At 36.9% G+C, this 22,045-nt stretch overlaps 1 protein-coding gene across 1 annotated transcript in view; it reads left to right on the top strand.

The window, feature by feature from the left end:
- Nucleotides 1–20,584, top strand: part of KIAA1107 (KIAA1107 ortholog) — a 33,515-nt gene extending 12,931 nt beyond the window's left edge. Inside the window, exons 8-16 of the mRNA XM_015819058.2 lie at nucleotides 1,918–2,100; nucleotides 3,574–3,711; nucleotides 7,401–7,530; nucleotides 10,378–10,439; nucleotides 11,614–12,241; nucleotides 12,756–12,846; nucleotides 14,657–14,793; nucleotides 15,889–18,204; nucleotides 19,573–20,584. Coding sequence (XP_015674544.2) covers nucleotides 1,918–2,100; nucleotides 3,574–3,711; nucleotides 7,401–7,530; nucleotides 10,378–10,439; nucleotides 11,614–12,241; nucleotides 12,756–12,846; nucleotides 14,657–14,793; nucleotides 15,889–18,204; nucleotides 19,573–20,042 — 4,155 coding nt within the window. The 3' untranslated portion in view covers nucleotides 20,043–20,584. The remainder of the gene's footprint in view (nucleotides 1–1,917; nucleotides 2,101–3,573; nucleotides 3,712–7,400; nucleotides 7,531–10,377; nucleotides 10,440–11,613; nucleotides 12,242–12,755; nucleotides 12,847–14,656; nucleotides 14,794–15,888; nucleotides 18,205–19,572) is intronic.
- Nucleotides 20,585–22,045: the final 1,461 nt, after the last annotated feature.

A 22,045-nucleotide genomic window follows, 5' to 3' on the forward strand; every position in this document is an offset into this window, starting at 1 on the left:
ATGGTTGTTAAGAAAAATCTGGCTTCCCCATTGATATTGCTCGTCAGAGGGTTGCAAAAAGCTATCACATGACCCCGGGACACTGCAACCATCATAAATAAAAGCCAGTAGCCCCAACATCCAAATTGTGATCATGGGATCCTGCAACAGTCGTAAGTCTGAAAGTCACTTTTTCCAGTGCTGTTGTGATTTGGAACAATCACTAAACAAACGGATGGAAGTTGAGGATTACAGTACCTGTAATGGCTTAAAACATTTTGGTTATTTCTACATCCTAATGTACTGGGACGCAACATGTCAAAGAGGCTGCCAAGGAATGAAGAAATAATACAACTGATTCTAGAAAAGGAAAGAAAATCTAATTAGAGTCAGCTTGGTCTAGTGGTTAAGGCACCCGGCTAGAAATCTGGAGGCTGTGAGTTCTATGAAATAATAGAAAATACTTGTACCTCGGATTTTAGATTTTGGCAGTGATTTGGTCTCCAAGCTTGTTTCAATTTAATTCCTGAATGTTTCATTACCAAACTAGGTAACGTCATCAGCAGGATTTTCTTGTCCTGTTCTCCTTAGCTCATAAATGTCTTATGTGCCAGTGTGGTCAGTTGGTCGTGTGATTGGTTGTTCCTTTGGAGCTATATTTAAATTCTGAGCAGCTGATTGGTTCTCTTGTTGATTGGTCGTTCAGATGGGCTGGTTTTTTACGTATTCATCTGCTGGATCTAGATCAATATGCTTGTTAATTGTTCCTTTGGTAGAATTCCAGACTTCAATAAATTCACGTGTGTGGCAGTTGTTGGCATGCCCAATGATTTTTGTTCCTTCCCAATCGAACTGGTGTTGTTTATCATCAATGTGGTTTGAAATCAGGGATTTTTGGTGGTGCCGTTTAACTGCTAGTTGATGTTCATGAACCCTTATTTTCAATTGCCTTCCTGTTTGTCCTGCATAGAATTGGTTACAATTGTTGCCATTGATTTTGTACACTATGTTGCTATTGTCTTCCTTCTGTATTTTATCTTTGACTTTATTTAGATAGCTGTTTTCTGAGTGTAAACATGGGTTTGTGAGCTATCCTTATTCCTAGGGGTTGCAGTATTCCAGCAGCCATTTCGGATATTCCTTTGATGTATGACAGGACTTGTCTTTGTGTTGTGGTTGGCTGTGTATTTTATCGGGGTTTGTTCTTTAAATTTTCCACTTTTCTCTCAACCACTCCATCTATTTTTGAATTTTTTTAGTCTTCTCTTTCCATTCAACTTGCCCATTCTTCTTTCCTGCATTTGTTTCAAATGTATCCTCATTCATTTTGTCTAAAATAGATAACCAAAGCACCCCATCCCACTTTTTTGTACTGGTCACTCACTCTTCCATTCAGTCTACATCCATTCAACATTCATTCGTTTTTACACTTTCTATCTTTCTCTCTCTTTTTCCTTGCTTCCTTGTTTTAATATGCATCCTTCTTCAGTCTCATTCATCAGTCTCATTCATACAGATATTTTGTACTTCTGTAAAACAAAAGTGGGCAGAAATACATTCTTGCAGACTGCCTCTTTTAGTTCTTTGGATAAACATCCCTTAGAAAAATCCACACAGTATCCACTATCTTGTCTTAATTTTTTTCAATTGTTCAGTCTGTTTTCCCTGTCAAACAGAATTATCCTGATACATGAATTTTCAGATCCATAAACCTCATTATACCAGTGTAGTGTTTGTTGCCTATCCCTGATTATCAAATCATTTTCTAAGCTTTCCATTTATTCTCACAAATGCTTTCCTTCCTATTGGCATGTGTAAATTACATTTACCTATAATTAAAGTGAGAAGAATTAATTTGCTAATGCTATGGTGTAATGTGTACATAACAAGAATTGTGTCAAATGTTTGCTCAGAATATGTGTATTTTTTTCTTTTAAGAGCCCACAGAACGCAGCCCGTCTTTTGATGGAAACCAACAAGCTACTTAATAGTCTTCCCCAAGTGAAATGGACTGAAACAGCTCGACTGTTGGCATTTAGATTGCAGGAAGAGTGTATGACATTTATGGTGACAAATTTTCCAGAAATAATACAGAGTGAAAGTTTTTTAGCTCTCTTACAGGTAAAATATACCTAAATTATAGTAGCGTTACCACAGACTCGTGGGCTGGCTGGGGAATTCTGGGAGTTGAAGTCCACATATCTTAAAGTAGCAAAAGGTCGAAAAATATTGCCATAGACCACATGATGGGTTTTATCTTTTACATGATTGATAGGTGCACTTTCCCAATTAGGGCAAATATTCCACATAACAATGCTCTAAAAAGAAATGTTGACACCTTGTGCTGCTATAGGTATGTTGGTGAAAATTGTACTTTTCCAGGTTTTGTAACTTTCGTAAGAATATACTATGAGACAATCCCACTTTCCCATTTTTACAGCACATTGTTTATTGCCAACAAGTTGCCCCGGGAAGCCTGTAGCTTAAAACATAGCAATTACTCTCCAGAGAAATCTTCCCTAATCTGATGCCTTCCAGAACTGTTGAACAGTAATTCCCATAATGGCCATAAGGGCATCATTGGGGAAGGCTGCTTCAAGAGTTATAGTATTAGCAGTTGCAGTAACCAGTATCGTGTTAAGTAGAATAGTTGTCTGATTTTTCAATGTGAGATTCTACTTATTTTTTTATGTGGCAATAAATAGGAAGAAAGCAAAAAGTCTCTATTACCGTATTTTTCTGTCTATAAGACGCACCCTTGTATAAGACGCTCTGGCATGCGAGTTTCTCCGTGCCGATCAGCTGTTCGGCAGAGCACCGAACAGCTGAGCCGGCAAATCCGGAAGTTCGGCCGGCCGATGATCTTGCTCCCTCCCCCCTCCCGTTAGTGGCAAGCCCACATGGGCTTAACACCTGCACCAGGCAGCATGGCAACCCACACAGGCATGCCCTGGGCTGCAGAGGTTACCATTATTTTTCCGTGTATAAGACACTGCACTTGTATAAGACACACCTGATTTTTGAACAGGGTGTTTGCAGGAAAAAATAGTGTCTTATACATGGAAAAATACGGTACTTCTGCCCGACTAACCAAAGGATACGATATTTAGGCTACAATTCTATATTCACTTAGCTGAGAATAAGTCCTTTTCAGTTTGGTGTAATTAATTCTGAATACGTGTTCCTAAGAGTGTTTTATTAGTCATCTATCATCGGATTAACACAACAATGGAATAAGAACTTGTATCTTATTGTAATATTAATGTGATTTTATATATTTATTCACATATTTATGGTTTCATTTTTATGTTGTAAGCCTCCCAGAGATGTCTTATGGCGAAATGGGCGGCAAACAAACTTAATAAATAAGAAGAAAATGAAAAGAATCAAGGATAGTTTGCCAAAGTATGTAGATTAAGCGTAGCCCATGTATTCTAGCATATCAGTGTTTGTGTGAAGAACTAGTATACAAAGGATCCACGAACATAAAGACACAGACATGTCCCACACATGTCCTCTTTTTAGATTCTCCCACCAAAATGCATTGTTCGATTTTGTTTTCAACTGATCTGGTTTTCTGATCATATCTTCCAGGCTCAGGCCATGAGCAGCAAACCTGATCTTCTTGATCAGGTGCTTGAAGCAGTCAAAAAAGAGGTTACTACTGAAAATAGCTGTTGCCTTCTTATCGCAGTGGACGCTTTGCTAAGTTCTTCAAATGTGAATGAGATGGTAAGTTTTAAAAATTAACAGAAACTTGATTTCAGTTTCTTTTTATTAGAACTTTTCAAGCCAAACTTTAAAAGGCAGATCTACAGCGTGAATGTAGGTGATATAAAATAATCATGATACAACTCTAAAGTGCTAGCAGTTAAACCAACTAATTAAATAGTATCAAATTCAAATACCATTGCAACTCTATAAAACAGGGATCTTCAAACTTGGCCCTTTTATGACTTGTGGACTTCAACTCCCAGAATTCCTGAGCCAGCATGCCTGGCTGAGGAATTCTGGGAGTTGAAATCCACAAGTCATAAAAGGGCCAGGTTTGAAGACCCCTGCTATAAAACGTTAAGGATAAAAGTTATACTGAAAGGTTTGCAATGAAAGACCTGGCAGATAAACATGCGTACCAGAGGCACGGAGTCATTGTAGAGACGTCCGTCTCTCTCTCTCTTAGCCTAGTCACAATGGCTGCCTTTAAAGTGAGGCATTTCAGAAGGTCAGCCTAGGTCTTGAAGTGGAAATGGATGGTCTATTATGCCTCCATTTTGGGAGATGATGACAGAACCAGTCAGGAGGCAAAATAATTCTTTTAAGTTGAAAGGCTTTATTAGAAAACTTTACAAACTAAAGATTTGAATCCAAAATTGAAGTTGTATAATAATAAGCCTATTTGTTTGGTTTTATCTTTCACATGTCTAAACCACCCGTCTCCCTCAAAATATTATACGTATTTGCCTTATGTTTTTCCTAATAATATTATAACTTTTTCTAAGATATCTGCCTTCTTGTATCATCTTATAACCTACCCTATATGACTTATCTTATTTATATTTTATATGTGACTCTTTTAATGTTTTAATCCTACACTCTTTACTTGGGATTTGTTTTTCTTATTATTTCATATATGTATGCCCTTATATGTAATGTTAGATGGTCCTCACCAAAGCCTCTAGCAAGATAGAGGCATTTTCTTGTTCATAGTTCCCATGTAACCATCTTTTTTCCAGCTGCTTTCTCTAACTAGTCTTCTGGTCTGACCCAGAGAGTTAGTTCATTACTCTTCTTTTGGACTGAAATTTGGTGTGTTGCTGGGTGATGGGAGTTGGAGTCATTGCCACAACCTTGTTGCTGCATTTTTTTAGTGGTAGTGGATGGCGGTCCATTATCAGAGCTTTGCTTCACTCTTGTGCCTGAGGGGAAAACACTTCTATGATGAATAGAATAGAATAGAATAGAATAGAATAGAATAGAATAGAATAGAATAGAATAGAATAGAATAGAATAGAATAGAATAGAATAGAACAGAGCTGGAAGGGACTTTGGAGGTCTTCTAGTCCAGCCCCCTGCTCAAGCAGGAGAACCTATACCATCTCAGACAGGTGATTGTCTAGTCTCTTCCTAAAAATCTCCAGTGATGGAGCGCTCACGATCTCTGGAGGCAAGCTGTTCCACTGGTTGATTGTCCTCACTATCAGGAAGTTTCTCCTTAATACTAGGTTGCTTCTCTCTTTGATCAGTTTCATACCATTGTTTCTCGTCCTTCCCTCTGGTGCTCTGGTGAACAAAGTGACCCCCTCTTCCTTGTGGCAGCCCCTCAGATACTGGAATACTGCTGTCATGTCTCCCCTATTTCTTCTTTTCTTTAGACTAGCCAAACCGAAGTTCTGCAGCCGTTCTTCTTATGTTTTAGTCTCCAGGCCTTTGATCATCTTACAGTTGTTCTTCTCTGATTTTTTTCCAAACTCTCAACATCTTTTTTGTAATATGGTGACCAAAATTGGTTGCAGTATTCCAGGTGTGGTCTTACTAGGGTTTTTATAAAGCGGTGGTAATACTTGAGTGCTTATCAGGGCTGGTGGGCTCAAGTGCCTGCACCTAGGCCACACATAGTTCCTGGACCACATCCAGTTACCAACAGTAGATATGTTCAGTATTTGCCACTGTGAAGAATTCAATAAGGGGCCAGTGTTTGTGCTCCTTCAGTTTTGCTAGAGCCTGGGCTGCAGTTTGGTCTATTAAGGAGCTAGGTCAGGTGTAGGCAACCTTGATTCTTTTATGACTCGTGGACTTCAACTCTCAGAATTCCTGAGCCAGCATGGCTGGCTCAGGAATTCTGGGAGTTGAAGTCCATGAGTCATAAAAGAGCCAAGGTTGCCTACCCCTGAGCTAGGTTTACATTCCAGATTGTGCTGTCCAGCCATTCTTCTTTGTAGTCCTTCAATTCTCCTCCTTCATTGCTCTTTCCTTAATTCTCCTTCTTCATTTTTTGTTCCTCCGTGCTTTGTCTTTACAACACTACTATGATTTCTCTCTAGCCTGACCCTTTTGGAAGAGCCATCACATTGAAAAGAGTAGGGGCGGAATCCTTCACAGAAAATTGATGAGCTCAAAACTCTTAGAAGCATTAAAAGTTAAAACTAATAGCAATGTGCTTCCAAGCCCAATTTTAATTAACCAAAGTACATATGGCTGCTATGGCTATCCATAACAATTGGAATTTGTAGGATAGGAGAGCTTCTTTTACTACTTAAACTCATGATCCTAAATATATTCCCGACGATAGCTGAAATCATTAGTGCTTGCATTCGGATTTAAGCAGGCTTGCTTATACATATGTCTTCATGTGCTTTTGTAAAAAAAATAAAATGGGATTAAATCGCTCTAAATCAGAGGAATTGATGTTTTCATCCTGCCTCCCCCTTTTGCTGTAATCTCTTTAAGTGTATGTGTACAAAAGGCTCTGTGCTATAGAAACTGCAGCTTCAAAATGTGGAAGGCAAAAGATTTGAGCCATCAATAACTCAATGGATATGCCATAAAACTAGAGTTGAGAATCACAGTCCAGATAGTAGCAGATTAGTGGGAGTGGAGCCTTTCTTTTTATTAAATTATATTCTAGCGACGACACTATTTTTGTCCCCGAAGAGCAATCAGCAATATAAAAAAATAAGGAATTATTGTTCAGGGAATTGCTCATTCTCTAGGTTTTATATTCTGGAAACTGAATATTTGTGGTAACTATTTTTAGCAGTGGAAACAAAGATTCTTAGGGGCTTTCTACTGACAAATACATATTTTACAAAACTTTATTGCCTTTATGAAATTACCATATTTTTTGCAGTCTGAGTCTTTTTCAATTAATAGGGACCCACTGGGTAGGTGGCATGTTTTAAAATAATTATAATAATTTTCTATATATATATATATATATATAGAGAGAGAGAGAGAGAGAAATATACATTAATTATTGCTCCATACTGTTGCAGACCTCTTCTGTTGTTGACTTATTCAGCAGGAGTGAAAATTTAACCAGATGCTTTATTGAGCCCTTGAGGATTTGACCTTGTAGTGACAAAGCCAACAGTACAAAAGCTGTAAAGAGATTTGTGTGTAAAATTGGAAGAGTGGGGAGAGAGAAGTAGGTAGGTTTGATCTTTTTTTTTTTTTTTTTGAGCTTCAGCATCTGTGGCAGTGGCTTGGCTTCAAGCAGAGCAAAATTATGATGCAGGACAATTGGCCTCAGCAAAGTTCGACATCTGTTCAGCAACCATAATATCTAAGCGATTGCTAAGCGGTTAATATCTAAGCCAGTTGAAGGAGCAAGTACCTTCTATAGGGAGTAATGACTGGTTGCTATGACAATAAGGTTTTTTCCTGCTGCTGATTTTTTTCCCCCCCTTCTTACTTGAGCATAGGGGTTTCTGTGCAGGATCCAGGCTCTGCGTGATAAACTGTGGATCTTTCTGCTCCAGTCATTTTTTGCCGTTCGACATACAGAGGGCTGGAAACTGCTGAAGGCAGCTGATCAGGAACGAATACAATCAGGTAGGCAAGCTATAGCTGGAGCTGAGCGCTTTGCATGACAGCTGTGCCTTTATTATAGAGAAGTCACGGGAGCTGGTAATTAATGTTAGCTGGAAGGACATGTTGATGAGCCTTCTGCTTCCCTGATTATTATGTAAGGATTGTGAAAAATAAACAGATCGCTTCAAGTATGGAAGCCAAGTTGGATTGCACCTCCCTATTGTGAACGCTATTATGCAGCTGTATGGGAAGCCTTATGAATAGGTAGGCTGTCTTTTTCTTTGGGTTTAGAATGATTAAAAGTAATTCATTAGGATTGTCAAGCACACAGGCATTGTAGAATTTTATACATTTATTTCGTGATTGTAGTAGTTGGGGAGGGGTTTAGTGTGCGTTGTATGTTTTACTTAGCAGCCAATCTCATTTGTGTCGAAAATGAACGGTCCATTGAATTCATGATTGATACGAAGCTATGATTCTGTGTGTCTGCTGCAGAAGATTCATCAAAGAGGCTTGCAGAGTGGCCTTTAAAAATTTAGGCAGCACAATTTGAAGCTAAACAAAAGAAGTCTTGCTCTGCCCTCCTCCCCCTTTCTCTCTCCTAAACCCCCTCCCCACTCTCCCTATTCCCGTCCTTTGTTTTCAAATGTATAGAATAAAATCTTGCAGATGAAATAACTGAAAATGGCTTCAGGGCATTCCTGAATATTTTTGCTGTTGTCACGTAATTTCTTTAGTATGGTGAAGTAGATACATGCTCAGAATTAGAGGCTATTTCAGTAGCAAAACGTAAATGCCAATATAATATAAATGAAGCGCTTTTTGTGATTTTTGTATCACAGTATCCTGTATCGTAAAGTGTTATTTACGAGCTTTGTGCATTAAGCTTTTCTTCTTCTTCTGGAAATCAAAATCAGATCAGTCATGTCCGAAAATGAAATTTGATTGGGTTGTTAGATGATGTCATTCTAAATAACGCGCTTTCTAATGTAAAAATATAAACCTGTGCCTAAATTTAGACTACAATTCCTATCTTCCCCTGATATGAATAATCAGAGTGTACTGTGATAAATTTGGGAAACCCAAACTGCAGCTGTGATCACTATCCAGTTGATTTGTTGCTTTAAAGAGTCCATAGCATTAATTACTGCAGGTTGATTACAGTATCCAGAGAAATAAAAAAATATTCCATTTTGTGTAATTGCATGTCTGTTTTGTACGATCAGAGCAGGAACTCTTTTTCTATGTGAGCTATTTGAATGGCTACATAAACTTTTAAAGAAGCATGCAATTTTAAAATATACCATTTAAGGATTACTTCATATTCCTTTTTGTGCCAATATATTAAAAAAAAAAAGATTAGACTGGGAAGCTTAAATGCTGCCTCCAACACTACTTGGTGCATGATATTGATTCCCACTGGAACATGTTTTTTAATTTATATTTTATGCAGCATATGCAACATACACTCTTATTCCCTTAAGAAAATGAAAAAGCCACCCAGGTGCCATTTTCAGCCTCATGCCTTCCCTTACAAAACCAGAGGTTCACTGCAGGGTGAGAATTCAACTGACTCTTACAGGTTTTATACAGTATTCATAAAATATATAAATAATAGCTGCAGGTAGTGATAGATAGATTGGTAGAACTGCATGCTTTGTAGAATTCTTTGCGATGGATAAAGATTGGATTTTGGCAAAGGATGTTACATGTAAAGTATATTCCTTGGTCTGCATTTTTCTGGTATAGGTTACGTAAGCTGTAGCATTGCAGAAATATAATTTGGGTGAATGTTTGTGGAGATTCTCAGTCATCCAGATCATAGTTGTCTTAAAGGTGCTTTTTTTTTCTCCAAAAGGCAACTGGACTATTTTTCCTTTGAGGAGGAAGAAGAAAACATTTTGCTCCTCATCCAAAAAGCTTCACCAGTTCTGATCAGTTCTGATTTTGGGTGCCTTCTCAGAGAGTTTTCAATCAATTTCCATTTGAAAATTTCATATATTATTACTAGCTGACTGAAGACTAATCTTGCTTACCAAAAGTATTTCATTTTCAGTTGTGCTTAAAAACATAGATAATTTTATTACACATTTCCATATCAATACGAGAGGAAATAATTCTAATTTTAATAACATGAGATAAGTTGGCAACATGCAATAAAGTTTGTATGTGGAAAGAGGAGGGATATACATTATTTAAAGATGTAAAAATAAAACAATTATTTATTATTACGGTTGGTTGGACAATAATCCAGACGTTTAAACTGGCATTTTTATCCACCTGTCCAATCCTTCACAAGGATTCGGGATAGGCAGAATTTATTTGAGGGTGTTAGAGGTATTGTCGCAGGATATAAGTTGTTCCAAGTAAAGCTGCCTTTTGCAATTGACTGGTGGTGATTTTGTCAATGTCGAACAAAGACAGTGTTCAAGTGGTATTCCAGGTGTTTTGGAATTGCACCCAAGGCACCTATTACTATTGATACTATCCTTGTGTTTTTTTCTACTTCTATTTTATGATTATTTTTCTGTGTTGTGATTTTCTCCAGTTCTTTCTCTTCTATTGTCCTGTCCCCAGATACTGCAATGTCCACTACTAGGATTTTTTTCTTTCTTATAAATTATTTCAAAATAATTATAAAATAATATAATTTTCCATTATTGTTTGTTGCACTGGATTTGGCATTTTTATCCGCCTCTTAAGTCCTTTCCAAGACTTGTTTCGTATTAATTTGCACTTTAAAAAGTGTATATGCTCTTCGGGGGTTGCCTAGTGGTTCTGCTGAAGAATAATATTCTTAAAGCTGTGTTTTTCTCCATCGCTTTTCTCTAAATATATCTTAAAAAAAGGTGTTCTTTTCTTATACAGCTGCTGTTGACAAAGGAGATGACAGAAGACCTACCAAAAAGCCCACATTCAGTAGTTCTCAGGTAAAAAACAACAACACTCATATTTTACAAGATATTCATGTTTCTGTATATAAGCATTTGTATATGTTTTCCAAATACAATATGTGATTTATTTGGGGAGTTGAGCATGGCTTTGAGACTGATATAATTATTGTGTAACTTTAACAAGCAAATATCCATCTATTGACTTCCTTGCGGAGAGAAAAGGTTTCTTCGCAACACTTTGAGATTCAACCTCATAATATATCAGACAGCAGTAATTTATTGCATCTCTTTTCCTGCATCTCCAGGCTACTGCTGTGTAAAAACCTACTTTCTCAGTTGCAGAGCAAATGGTATGGTAGCTAGCATATGGAGTTTACCCCCTTCATTCGTGCCATTACTTACCTGTGATGTCATCCATCTTTTGAGAGATATTCTTGAAAGAGAATCTAGCTCAATATGTGCTTGAGGAGAGAGGGGAAAATATACTCAGCTATATATTTGGTTGCATTTGATAATCATTTAACTCAGAACAGTAATATTTGGGAAATTAGGGTGATCTGATGCTGGTGCTTTATTTTGAGGGGGGGGATTCCACCTGTTCCTTTCAAAAACATTCATCTTGATACTGCACTAGTATTTCTTCAGTGGTCTTTTGCATTTTAGAATTATTTTATAGTTTCTTCTAGCTGGGATGGAGAATTTGGGTCTTCCAGATGTGGTTGAACAGCGTCTCTCATAATCTTTAATCATTAGACAGGCTAACTGGAACTGCTGGAATCTGTAATTCAACAGCATCCAGAGGACCCCATGTTCTTCCTTTTGAACATAGGAGACCGACTCCAGATTTAAAGACAGAATTCTTGATATGGATTTACTTTCTGTTTCTGAACCAGTTCTCTACTGAGAACTCTAATGGAAAGAGTGACTAGTTGTATTTTTGCAGTCAAAGTTTATTTTAAAATTGGGCTGAATAAATTTTTATATGTATATATTATTATATATTGTAAATATATAGTATTATATATTGTAAATTTTTGCAAAAAAAAATACATTGCATATTAAAGCAAAACAGAATTTTTCAAAAATTAAGAATATCCTATGATTAGCATTCATGCTGAAATGTATAAATGATTTTTTTTTACGGTAAGTAACAGTGATCCTCCCACACTTTTGATCATTTATTATATTTTTCTCCTCCATTCTCCTTCAGTTAAACCGATGCTTTGGTGGTACTTGTGGTCTAAAACAGACTGCTTTGGAAGCAAGTAAAAAAGAGAACTCTTGCAGTGATTCCTCTGCTAATCAGGATAAAATGAAATCTGATGCGTTAGGAGCATCTGGACACACCTCAGCTACCAATCGGAACAGCAATAATAAAGCTTTGAAGCATGATGATTTAAAGGGGAAAGACAGTAAAAAAGCAGTTTGTAAGCTGATGAAGGAGTCCAAAATAGGAGAGAAAATGCCTTCACCAAAGGCTAGAGCTGTTATAAAGCCCAAAGCTGAAAATAATGGAAATGCTAAGAATGAAACATTGTTGGTCAAACAAGAGCCTGACCGGCCATTACCTTCTAGCGGGCACAAAAATGCAGGAAGCAGCAAAATGTCAAAAAACCAAGAAGGTAAAACAACAGGGGCCCGCCCCAAAGTATTCCCAGGAATCCCAAATGTACAAATTAAAGCAAAGCCTGTGAAGAAGGCGGTTGGAAAGGAATCTCCTTCTCTCGTGAGCACAGATACTCTAAGCAAATCAACCAATTCCAGTCCAGATCTGCGGATGTCCATGGAAAAAGATGACCCCAGAGAGGAAAAAACAGATGAGAGCAAAAAGCAGTCAGGTAACAATCAGGGAGTCCCCTTTGATTGGCTGCAGAGTTCAGACACTGAAATTATCTTAAAATGTTTTCTTTTTTTATTACAGTACAAAGAGGTTTTAATTATGCCCATTCTTTTTTTTTATGTTTAATTCACAATTTTAAAATAAAATGGCCATAGTAAATATAGATGGGCCCTTAGGGAAATCTCTCTCAAACATTTCCCTTTTTTCTTTGTATGTCAGTCAGATGAACAATGTGATTATTAGAGATGATTGAATAGGAACAATTTCAATGCTTGAAGGATTTTCGGATAATCAGTGTTTATAATATGAATAGGAAAAGGGTTAAAGCTTGTTTCTACACACTTGTTTCTACAAGATTTATATGGCCCTCTAGAGTCCCATATCTTGACGTGGATGCCCATATCTTTATTAAATAAATAAGAGTGTACACGTACAAACTCTCTTGCACACGTACATTTTTAGCAAATGCTCATTGCTTTTTGTATTCTATTTTTTATTATTTTATTGTACAGCTTTGAAAACAAAATCTGGTACGAAGATGACTAATGGAGCCCTTTCCAAAAAACATGTTAATGACCTTGAGGCTAATAGTCCAACAAACAGGTGCGTTAAAAAGGACATTATTAGATTTTTCATGTGCTAGGATTTTAAATCCCTACTGAAAATAACTCTCATCAAGTTGGCCTAGTACAGCGGTTCTCAACCTATGGGTCGCGACCCCATTTGGGGTCGATCGACCATTTCACGGTCGCCAAGCAAGGCTGTCCGCCATTTTTTCCCCTTTTCCGGCAGGTGGCTTACCTCCCTTGAGCTGGGCCAGCTGGTGGTCGGCCTGCTCCGTCTCTGCCGCTTGCCAGCTACGCCTCGGCCGGCGCAGGGGGCAGAACCACGCATGCGCGGCGCTCCCAGGCAGGGAAAGTCCTCGACTTACGACCGGTTGGATAGTCCTCGACTTACAACTGGTTTAGTCCTCGTCTTACGACCAGTTTAGTCCTCGACTTACGACCGGTTAGGGGTCGCGGCATTAAAAAGGATGAGAACCACTGACCTAGTAGAAACGTGTATTTGATTCCAGACTTTGTGTTTCGGTCATGTTTTAACTAAAAAAAATGGTAACTCTGTTTACATATAGCCAGAACACAAAATCAACGGCTATATGGATCCTCTCTTTAAATGCAGATTTATGCACCGCTTTCTTATTTATCATTTAAAAAATTAAAAGTTGCTGAGCTGTCTCAAAATTTAGTCAGCCATTTAGTCTTAAAAAATGTTCCCAGTTACACAGGGAATTCATGGCTATCATTCTTGGACATCTCATTCCACGTACCATTAACAACCCAACTGCATTGTTGTGTCCTTGACTTAATCATATTGGCTTGGGATAATTTCAGGTGGGTGGGTATCATTTACTTTAGCTTGAATAAAAGTAAATGCTTCTTCAGTGTCTGGAAACTTACATTACGAGGGCTTTTTCTTTAATTTTTCTAAATTACTTATTATTTATTAAACTTACATGCTGCCTGTCTCACCTATACATGACTCTAGGCGGCTTAAAATCAATATAACACCAATACAAAACATTACAATAATAAATAGTAACATTAAATTTGGGTTAAATATGGCAAAGATGGGGGAGGAAGGGAGCACGATACACGGGGAAGAGGTGGGATTTTATCCTAGTCCATGTTTTAAGATTATAATTACAATAGTCCAACTAATACAAACTAAAAAAAAAAGTAGAAAGAGTAAAAAAGGGGAAAGGAAAAGAAAAAAATGCAGACAATAAAAAGAAAAAAGTGTGAATATACTAAAGAAAAAGAAAAGAAATATATAATGAAGTGACTTTCAACCTTCTTTTTAGTAACTTTTCAGCTCCTCTTAATTTATAACCAATGACCTCTTCATTCTATATCCCATATCTTATCTATAAACAAATCCATAAAGCAGAGCCATCTATTATGTCCACAATTTTTTCCTCCAAAAGTCACATTACTGGGGCTTCTGGACAAAATACTTACCCTAATTAGAGTAAAGTTTCTTGTATAATGATAAAACAGATCCTTTGAGCTTTAATAATATTCAGATATGGAAAAACAAGCAACATAGTCATTGACAGTTTGGAATGTCTACAAACTTTGTGTTGGGGGTTTGGGGATTCCGGTTTTGTTTGTAAAGAAGTTAGCTACTTTTTAAAAAGCATGTAAGCCGTTTAATGTCTTTATGCATCCTACTGTAGCTGTGGATAGAGTCTCTGTGGTCCTCCAGATATTGCTGAACTTCAATTCTGCGTAGCACAGCCGCTGATGAAGAATGTTAGGGACTGTAGTTGGACAATAATTGGTGGGCCACAATTTCCCAGCTTTATTCGAGATCTTTAAACTTGCAAATAAAACAAAGTGTCTGTTAATTTCAGTGTTACAAAGAAATGTACCGGGAAAGGTAACAATGAACACATACCACAAGCAGTTGTGAAGAAAAGGGGAAATGAAGCTGGCAGTTCTGTGCCTCAGCAGAAGACAAAAAATATAGCTAATGCTACAAAAAACCAAGGTAAACTTAAGTTGACTAACTATCATTTGACTATGTTTTCTGTTTTGGAATTTTGTGCACAAGAGTCTAACAACTGAATGGACAATGTTATGTATAGTTTGTGTCGCTAAACCTCATTGAGAACTAAGGGGATCCATTCCAAAGTAGCAGCCATTGTATTGGAACCTATTAAAAAAAATGGGGAGATTGTGGCTACGTGGTGCATTGGATATTCTTTAAAAATTAACAATGCAGTTCCTGTGACAACTGCATTCTATCCAGCAAAGCATAATAATTATGGATACAGTCATAGAAGTATTTTCTCAGGTCTGTAACAATGTATATTTCACCACAAAGGAGGTTAAGTGCACAACCAATGAATAACAGCAAATTTTAACATAAAACCTATTCATGTAAAAGTAATTGTATATGTGTACATATTTAAATGTGACAGCTGTACTGTTTGAATTACTAATTTAACATCAAACGTCTGTTCAGTGGTTTGGCTTCTTGAAAGATTATTTGAGAATCAAATCAAGAATGCTGGGCTAAAGCAAATTCCATTTTTTCCTCTCTCCTGGATCCCGAAGGAGCTTGCTCCCAATATCCTGCTACCTTAAATGCATTCTATCCTCCCTTTGTCCTTGAAATGCCATTGCCGGTCATCTCGTGGTGCAAGATGATTTAGCCCTGTTGCTCCCATTGCTACAGACATCATCTGGCATATTTTACCTTCTGATACCCCTCTTTCTGTTTTCTATTCTTACAAACACATTGATATAATGTGGCTTTCCAACTGGAATCTTTATATTAGGGTTCATAAAGCATAGTGTATATTGCTCAAAAAAGATAATTATAAATCATGCCTATATTTTGGTCCAGTGCCTGCTAATTCTTTTGAATACGAAATATTGATTTGCTTTGTCTGTTTGAACATCCTGTTTTCCTGGTCTTTGTCTCATTTCCCCCTTTTTGGAGGAAGAATATAAAATATTGCTGTTTTCACCCACTGATAATTTATTGGTTCTTTTTGATATATATGAGTTTTCTTAATAATAATAATAAAAAACCTTACTAAATGGAATGTAACGTAAGTCTAATATGTTGCCTTTTTAGGTCTACAAGGGGATTTGTCAAATCCACTTAAGGCTGCTCTTTCTCCAAAACAGAATGAAGAGAATGGTATGACACAAGATATGACACTAACTTCACTGAAGAAAAAAGCTAAATCTTCCCAAGCATCCTCAGTTAAAGCTACTGTAAAAATAGTAACAACCAAAAGCCAAACTCATTCAAAGAAGACCGAAGTGACAAACAGTAAGGAACAGAAACAGAAAACAGCTAGTGTTCTAAAACTTCCATCGGGCCAGAAGCCTCCCAGAAGCGAACCATCACTTCCAAAGATCATACATGGGGAAGAGCAAAAGAATTCCGATCTTAAACTTGAAAACCCTACTTTGGAAGATCAACCATGTGGCAGTCACCAATTCAATCCAGAGGACAAAAACGATAGTGGGACATCTTTACCTGAATCACAAAGGCAGAATATATCTATTTTGGGGGAAAATATTCCCCTTGAAGAAGTGGGTTGCAAGGGAGATTTGGAAGCTTCTTTGGTTTCAGAGCTGAGCATGTCAACGAAGCACGATGAGGCAGCCAAACAAATTCATAAAAACGAGGATGATAAATCTCCCGTAAATAAAAAGTTGGAGCAATGTACCCTTGAATTGCATCCTATTAAATGTCATGAGGGTTTTGCACATGGGAACATTAACCAAAATGCCACCGATCTGACTTTAAATGAAATGGAAAAATGCAAAACACTTCCCGAGTCTGCTGCTTGCCAGAATTTCTTAGAAACTTTAACAAAAAATGGGAACCATTTGGTACAAGAAACATCACTTGCCTATTTTGATAACTTGGGACCTGAAAAGGATATTAACCAGGTGAATGGCCCATCACACAGGCTATCAAAAATTGTCACTGATGGTTCCAACTGTGAACATGAAGAGAAAAAATCTTCTACTTCCCAAACCTTTGTGATAGATTCTGAAAGTGCTGATGAACTTTCTGATAAGTCTGCCTTGACTGACTCACAGTTGGCTACCGTGGAATCAGAGCCTGCGTCAAAATCGTATGTAGAGCAAGTTGCAGAAAAATGCTCGTCTAAAGATACTGACACTACAGAAACTCCAGAAAGTCATGAAAATTCAGAGGCTCCATTTACCGATCAATGGAATATAAGTTCCAGCGCGCTTGATCCAAAAGAAAGTCCTGAATCAGATACCGGTAGTGCAACCACATCATCAGATGATATAAAGCCAAGATCAGAAGACTACGATGCAGGGGGTTCTCAGGATGACGAGGGATCCAATGAAAGGGGAATTTCAAAATGCAGTACCATGTTATGCCATGATTTCCTTGGCAGAAGCAGTAGTGACACAAGTACGCCCGAAGAACTAAAAATGTATGATACAAGTCTAAGGATAGAAGTAAAAATGAAAAAAGAAACCTCTGAAATCTTCCGGGTAATATCGACGAGCGATGAGGAAATCCCTAGAAAAAAGCCTGAAGCCGCATGGTTGCGTCAGAGTGGAGAAAGACAAAGCGGATCCGGTGGTGGTAATACTAATTTTGCCACCACACAATTTCCTCAAGAAGCTGATCCGATCTCTTCTTCAGCGGACGAGACAGAAGAGGAAAAGTCTGAAAATGAAAATGCTGTGGACAAAATGCCTGCCTCAGAGGTTCCTGTTCAGCAGTTCCACGGGATAGTGAATCTAGCATTTGATGATGCAACAGAAAATGATATTGAAAGTCAAGAATTCTCTGCCACTAAAAATTTTAAGCGCTCCGTATTGCTGTCAGTGGATGAATGTGAAGAACTGGGATCTGATGATGGTGTCGAGGTTCACACTCCTCTGCAATGCACTCTGGATGCTGCAACACCTTCTGAGGTATTTGATAGCGTCTCCCATGAGCATCAGAGCAAAACATTTTATTCAAGATATTCGTTGGAGATTGAGGATGGGTTCCTGGAGTGTAAGGGAGATGACAAAGAAAAGTTGCACAAAAATGAAAAGCCCTCTATAGATCCTCAGGACAGTGATCAAACCATAAAAGGTACTCTAGTTACTTCAGTTACAGAGCAAACGTGCATGGAGAAAGCTGAGAAAATAGGGCACAGCCAACCTTCCACTGAAGTTAAGGGTGAAGGAAACAATGGCTTTCAGTGCAATAAATTTTTAGACAATGACACAAAAACTCAAGGAAGACCTTGCCACTTGGATCTTCATCAACGTGATAATACTGACTTACAGAAGAACAGCTCTACAAAACCTGTAGATCCTTATAAGACTCACTTCCTGGCTCAGGAAGGTAACATGAAAGAGTCAGCATCCCCTGAATACATTGACACTGCTTTACTTGCAGGTAATGTACAGAAATAAAAAATTGTTAAATTCCTTGAAATATTAAGTATTAATGGAATATTAGAGTTATAGCTGGGACTGAGTTTAAATTCTAGTAAATCCCTTAGGAATTTTATGCAGAACTCCTATGAAATTCATATTCTGAATAGTCAAGAATATGTTGTAACTTGCAGTTCCTGTGAGTAGTTGGTAATGTTATCTTGGATAAAATAAAGAGCAGGCTGCGGTTCTATTATTGAGCCTATTTTTATTTTCAGAAGGACATTAGTAGCTCATATATCCATTTGTTTGAAAAACTATATGATTCATAAATATACATACATACATATATATATATAATCTATTAAAGTGGGATGTGCAATAAATTCGTTAATTTAAAGTGTTCTGCATTGTTAAGCTGAATAGATATATTGATTACTACAGTTTCTGTTTTGCACAAAGTTGGGGATTAGTCTTGTACTGTTGTAATCAGTGGGGCTTTAACATTGACTTCAGAGGAAGCTACTCTGCACCCTGAAATACTTTCAGGATATTCTTAAATTATGCTAGCTAGGGGATCATTTTTTTTAAAAAAAGAGAAAGATTATGCTTTAGAAACCAACAAATATATCTAAATGTATGCTTGCTTCATATAGTTAGGTAACTTCTTGTCTAGTTTTATGTTTCTTAAAACAGTAATTCAGCTCAATATCCCAATACACACAGTGCACCTGAATGTTTTTTTTTTAATTTCTGTGTATCAAGACATTTAAAACAATTTGTGTTCTGAATGATATAATTGATCAAGTTGTAACTCTCCTTTTTGTTTGCTTGCTTGTTCTTGCTTGCAGCTATCCTTTGCATGTACAGTATACTACTTTAAGTATAAGCTAATGGGAGCAGGGGAAATATTTTTTTTGGGTCACCTTTGAAGATGACTTGGCTGAAGTCATTGTTCTCAGTGAACACATCTCCCTTCTCTTTCCTTTCCTCTTTTCTTTTGTTCCTCCCCTTTCCACTTTATACTCTGTTTCTTCCTATTTTAAGTTGCAGCTTTAGTGGTTTAGAAATCCATGTGCATTAAGTGTTGGTTTACACAACTTACCTCTTTCTGTATTAGAATTTTTTCTAATTCTGAAGGTACAGTATATTGTTAATTGCCAGTGGTAACTTTATGTATAAGCCATATTTTGTTTCATTTATTTTTTAAAATACACAACTTAAAAACTACAATTTTGTGAACTTTGTATGCAGTTACATTTTCTTCTTACTTCTTATTTGGTTGTAATTGTCCTACTGCACTGAATTAAGTAACCTGTACACACACACTACAAAGAAAGTCAAAAACTTGTACAATTTTTACAATGTGTAGTATTATGAATTATTTCAGGAGACATAGATGATTGTGACAGATTGACACAAACCTGCATGTATGAGCATCGGCCTCCAAAAACCCTGTCTCCAATATATGAGATGGATGTTGGGGAAGCTTTTGAGCAGAGCATGGAGTCTGAAGTGAATTTTCTAGATATGGATTTTGAAGATCAACAGTTTGCCGAACAGGACTGGACTCTTCTCAGGCAATTGTTATCTGACCAGGAATCAAACTTGGACATCAAAAATTCTGTTCCCGAAGACCTTAACTTAGCACAGTATCTCATCAACCAAACACTATTTCTGGCGCGAGACACTTCACAACCTCAGGGTAAAGCACAGTTTGACACTTTCAGTAAGTGGACTGAACTAATATCTCCACTGGATGATTCTTCAGCAAGTATCACAGTGGCAAGTTTTTCTTCAGACGATTGTTCTTCCCCACATGGGGAGTGGACAATTCTTGAACTGGAAACCCATCACTAAGGTATCTGTTTGATACAGGACTCCTTCTCTCTTTTTCTCTCTCTCCCTCCCTCTGCAAGTAAATATTTTGCAATATTTCCGATAACTATTATATCGGTCAAGCATGAACGATCCAATTCTAATTAAAAATTATTTGCAGGTAAAATCATTTAAGTGGATATTTCATTTGCAGCCATTTTTGGTTTGTTTTTCTTGACTTCTTAGGAAGAATTCTGTATGGAAAAAAATCTTGGCTTAGTGTAACCTTACTTATCACTAAGTCATACCTTCCTAGATGTTCAATGAATTAAAATAGGAATGCAAAAAAAAGTCGTGCTACCAATTTTTTCTTGTATCATTCTGCATTTAGTAGCTTCAAATAAGAGATTCATAGTGATTATGTCGAGATGTGTGCCAACAGTATTTTAAATACTAGATATGTATTTATGTTTGAATTTGCAGGAAACTTTTGATGCAACTGTTTCTGAATTTCTTTATAAATAGCATGTAGATTTGTTTTCTCTGACTTGTTTTTGTATCTTTTTTGTTCTGAAAACTTTCAATAAATTTTTAAATTGCTTAAAAATAAGGCTACACGTAACTATTATTGGAATGAATGATAATACTTATTTTTTGAGAAGAAAAATGTAGCGTTGGTAAACAAGCGTACAGTAATTAACAATTCCTCTTTTTGGAGAAAATGAAGGTGACTAGCAATTTTCAAACAGGATGTATGTATGTCACTCTTGGACTAGAATGATAACTCTGCTACAGGAAATTAATCCAAGCAAGTGCAGGAACAAAGCAACATGGCTACCAGATTTTTAGAAAGTTTTTTTTTTCATTAAACCTCTGTGATGAAATTTTCTTTTATTTGAAAATCAAATTCTTTTGCAGTTAATTTGTAAGATGATTTTATGTTACTTTGCCTTCAGCGTGTATGTTAATTCTTGAGTGAGGGAAACATTTTACTTAAACTAAAATAATTTGAGTCCAAGAATTGAATCCAATTTCTTATTGCAAGGAAAAGCAGGAAAAAAAAAAACTTTGTAGGGACTTCTTTTGGAATATCACTGAGGATGAAACTTGAAATCCAATTTTCTTGTGGCAAGATGTATGCTTGGTGTCACATAGCTTGGGATTAGGTGCATCCTAGTCTTGGTATGGAAAACTGTTTATTTTTTTTTACAATATGTTGAATTCTCCATGGATCCACTGGTTTCTTCCATTCCTATGGAATTGCTAGGCTTCCCTGTATTGCTATAATGAAGGAATTGTAAATTACAGTATCCCAACTTCATATTTTTGAAGGAAATTGTGGAAAGAACTGCAGGTGATCTTCATTGTGGTCCTTGATATAGTAGTTGTATCACAAGTGAATATTAATACCCAAAATGATATTTATAAACCATGCTTCCTTTTCATATCTTGAATGCATAATTTTTTAAGTTCAACTGAACTTCAAAAAACACAGAGCTAAATTTGGAACACTACAAACTAATTGAATGTTACTGCAAGGAGGAAATATGAGCTAGGCAGATAATGAAATAATCTTACAGGTTTTATGTACTCCATTCTCTTGAAATATTCTTAACTTGTTCCCACAGAACCATATAAGGCATTAGAACCCTTGCCCCTAATTGTCAGGTTCTTTAGAGGCATTGTGTTATTCTTTCATTCTACAGATTAGCATCGTTTAAATTTGGTAGCTTCTTTTTTTTTCAATGCCAACTAATATCTTTAGCCTTTAGAGATTAAAATTCTATTATCACTGCTTTCTGTGATCAAAAGTGGAATTGTGTAGGTGTAAGTTGCATTGTTCACAAATTGGTATGATGATACCATGCCACATTCATACTGCTATTCTTAGAGGATGGATCATAGATTTATGCTGAAGGGAACAAAGCAATGTTTCTCTATCTGCTGCTTGCTCAATTATATTGAAGCAAGTTTTTGAAGTGAGCTCAGATGATAATACTTTTAACTAGAGGATTATACTTGTGACACACATGCAACCCATAAAT

Source organism: Protobothrops mucrosquamatus, unplaced genomic scaffold, assembly GCF_001527695.2.
Source record: "Protobothrops mucrosquamatus isolate PMUCROS unplaced genomic scaffold, P.Mucros_1.0 scaffold854, whole genome shotgun sequence".
Classification (NCBI taxonomy): Eukaryota; Metazoa; Chordata; class Lepidosauria; order Squamata; family Viperidae; genus Protobothrops; species Protobothrops mucrosquamatus.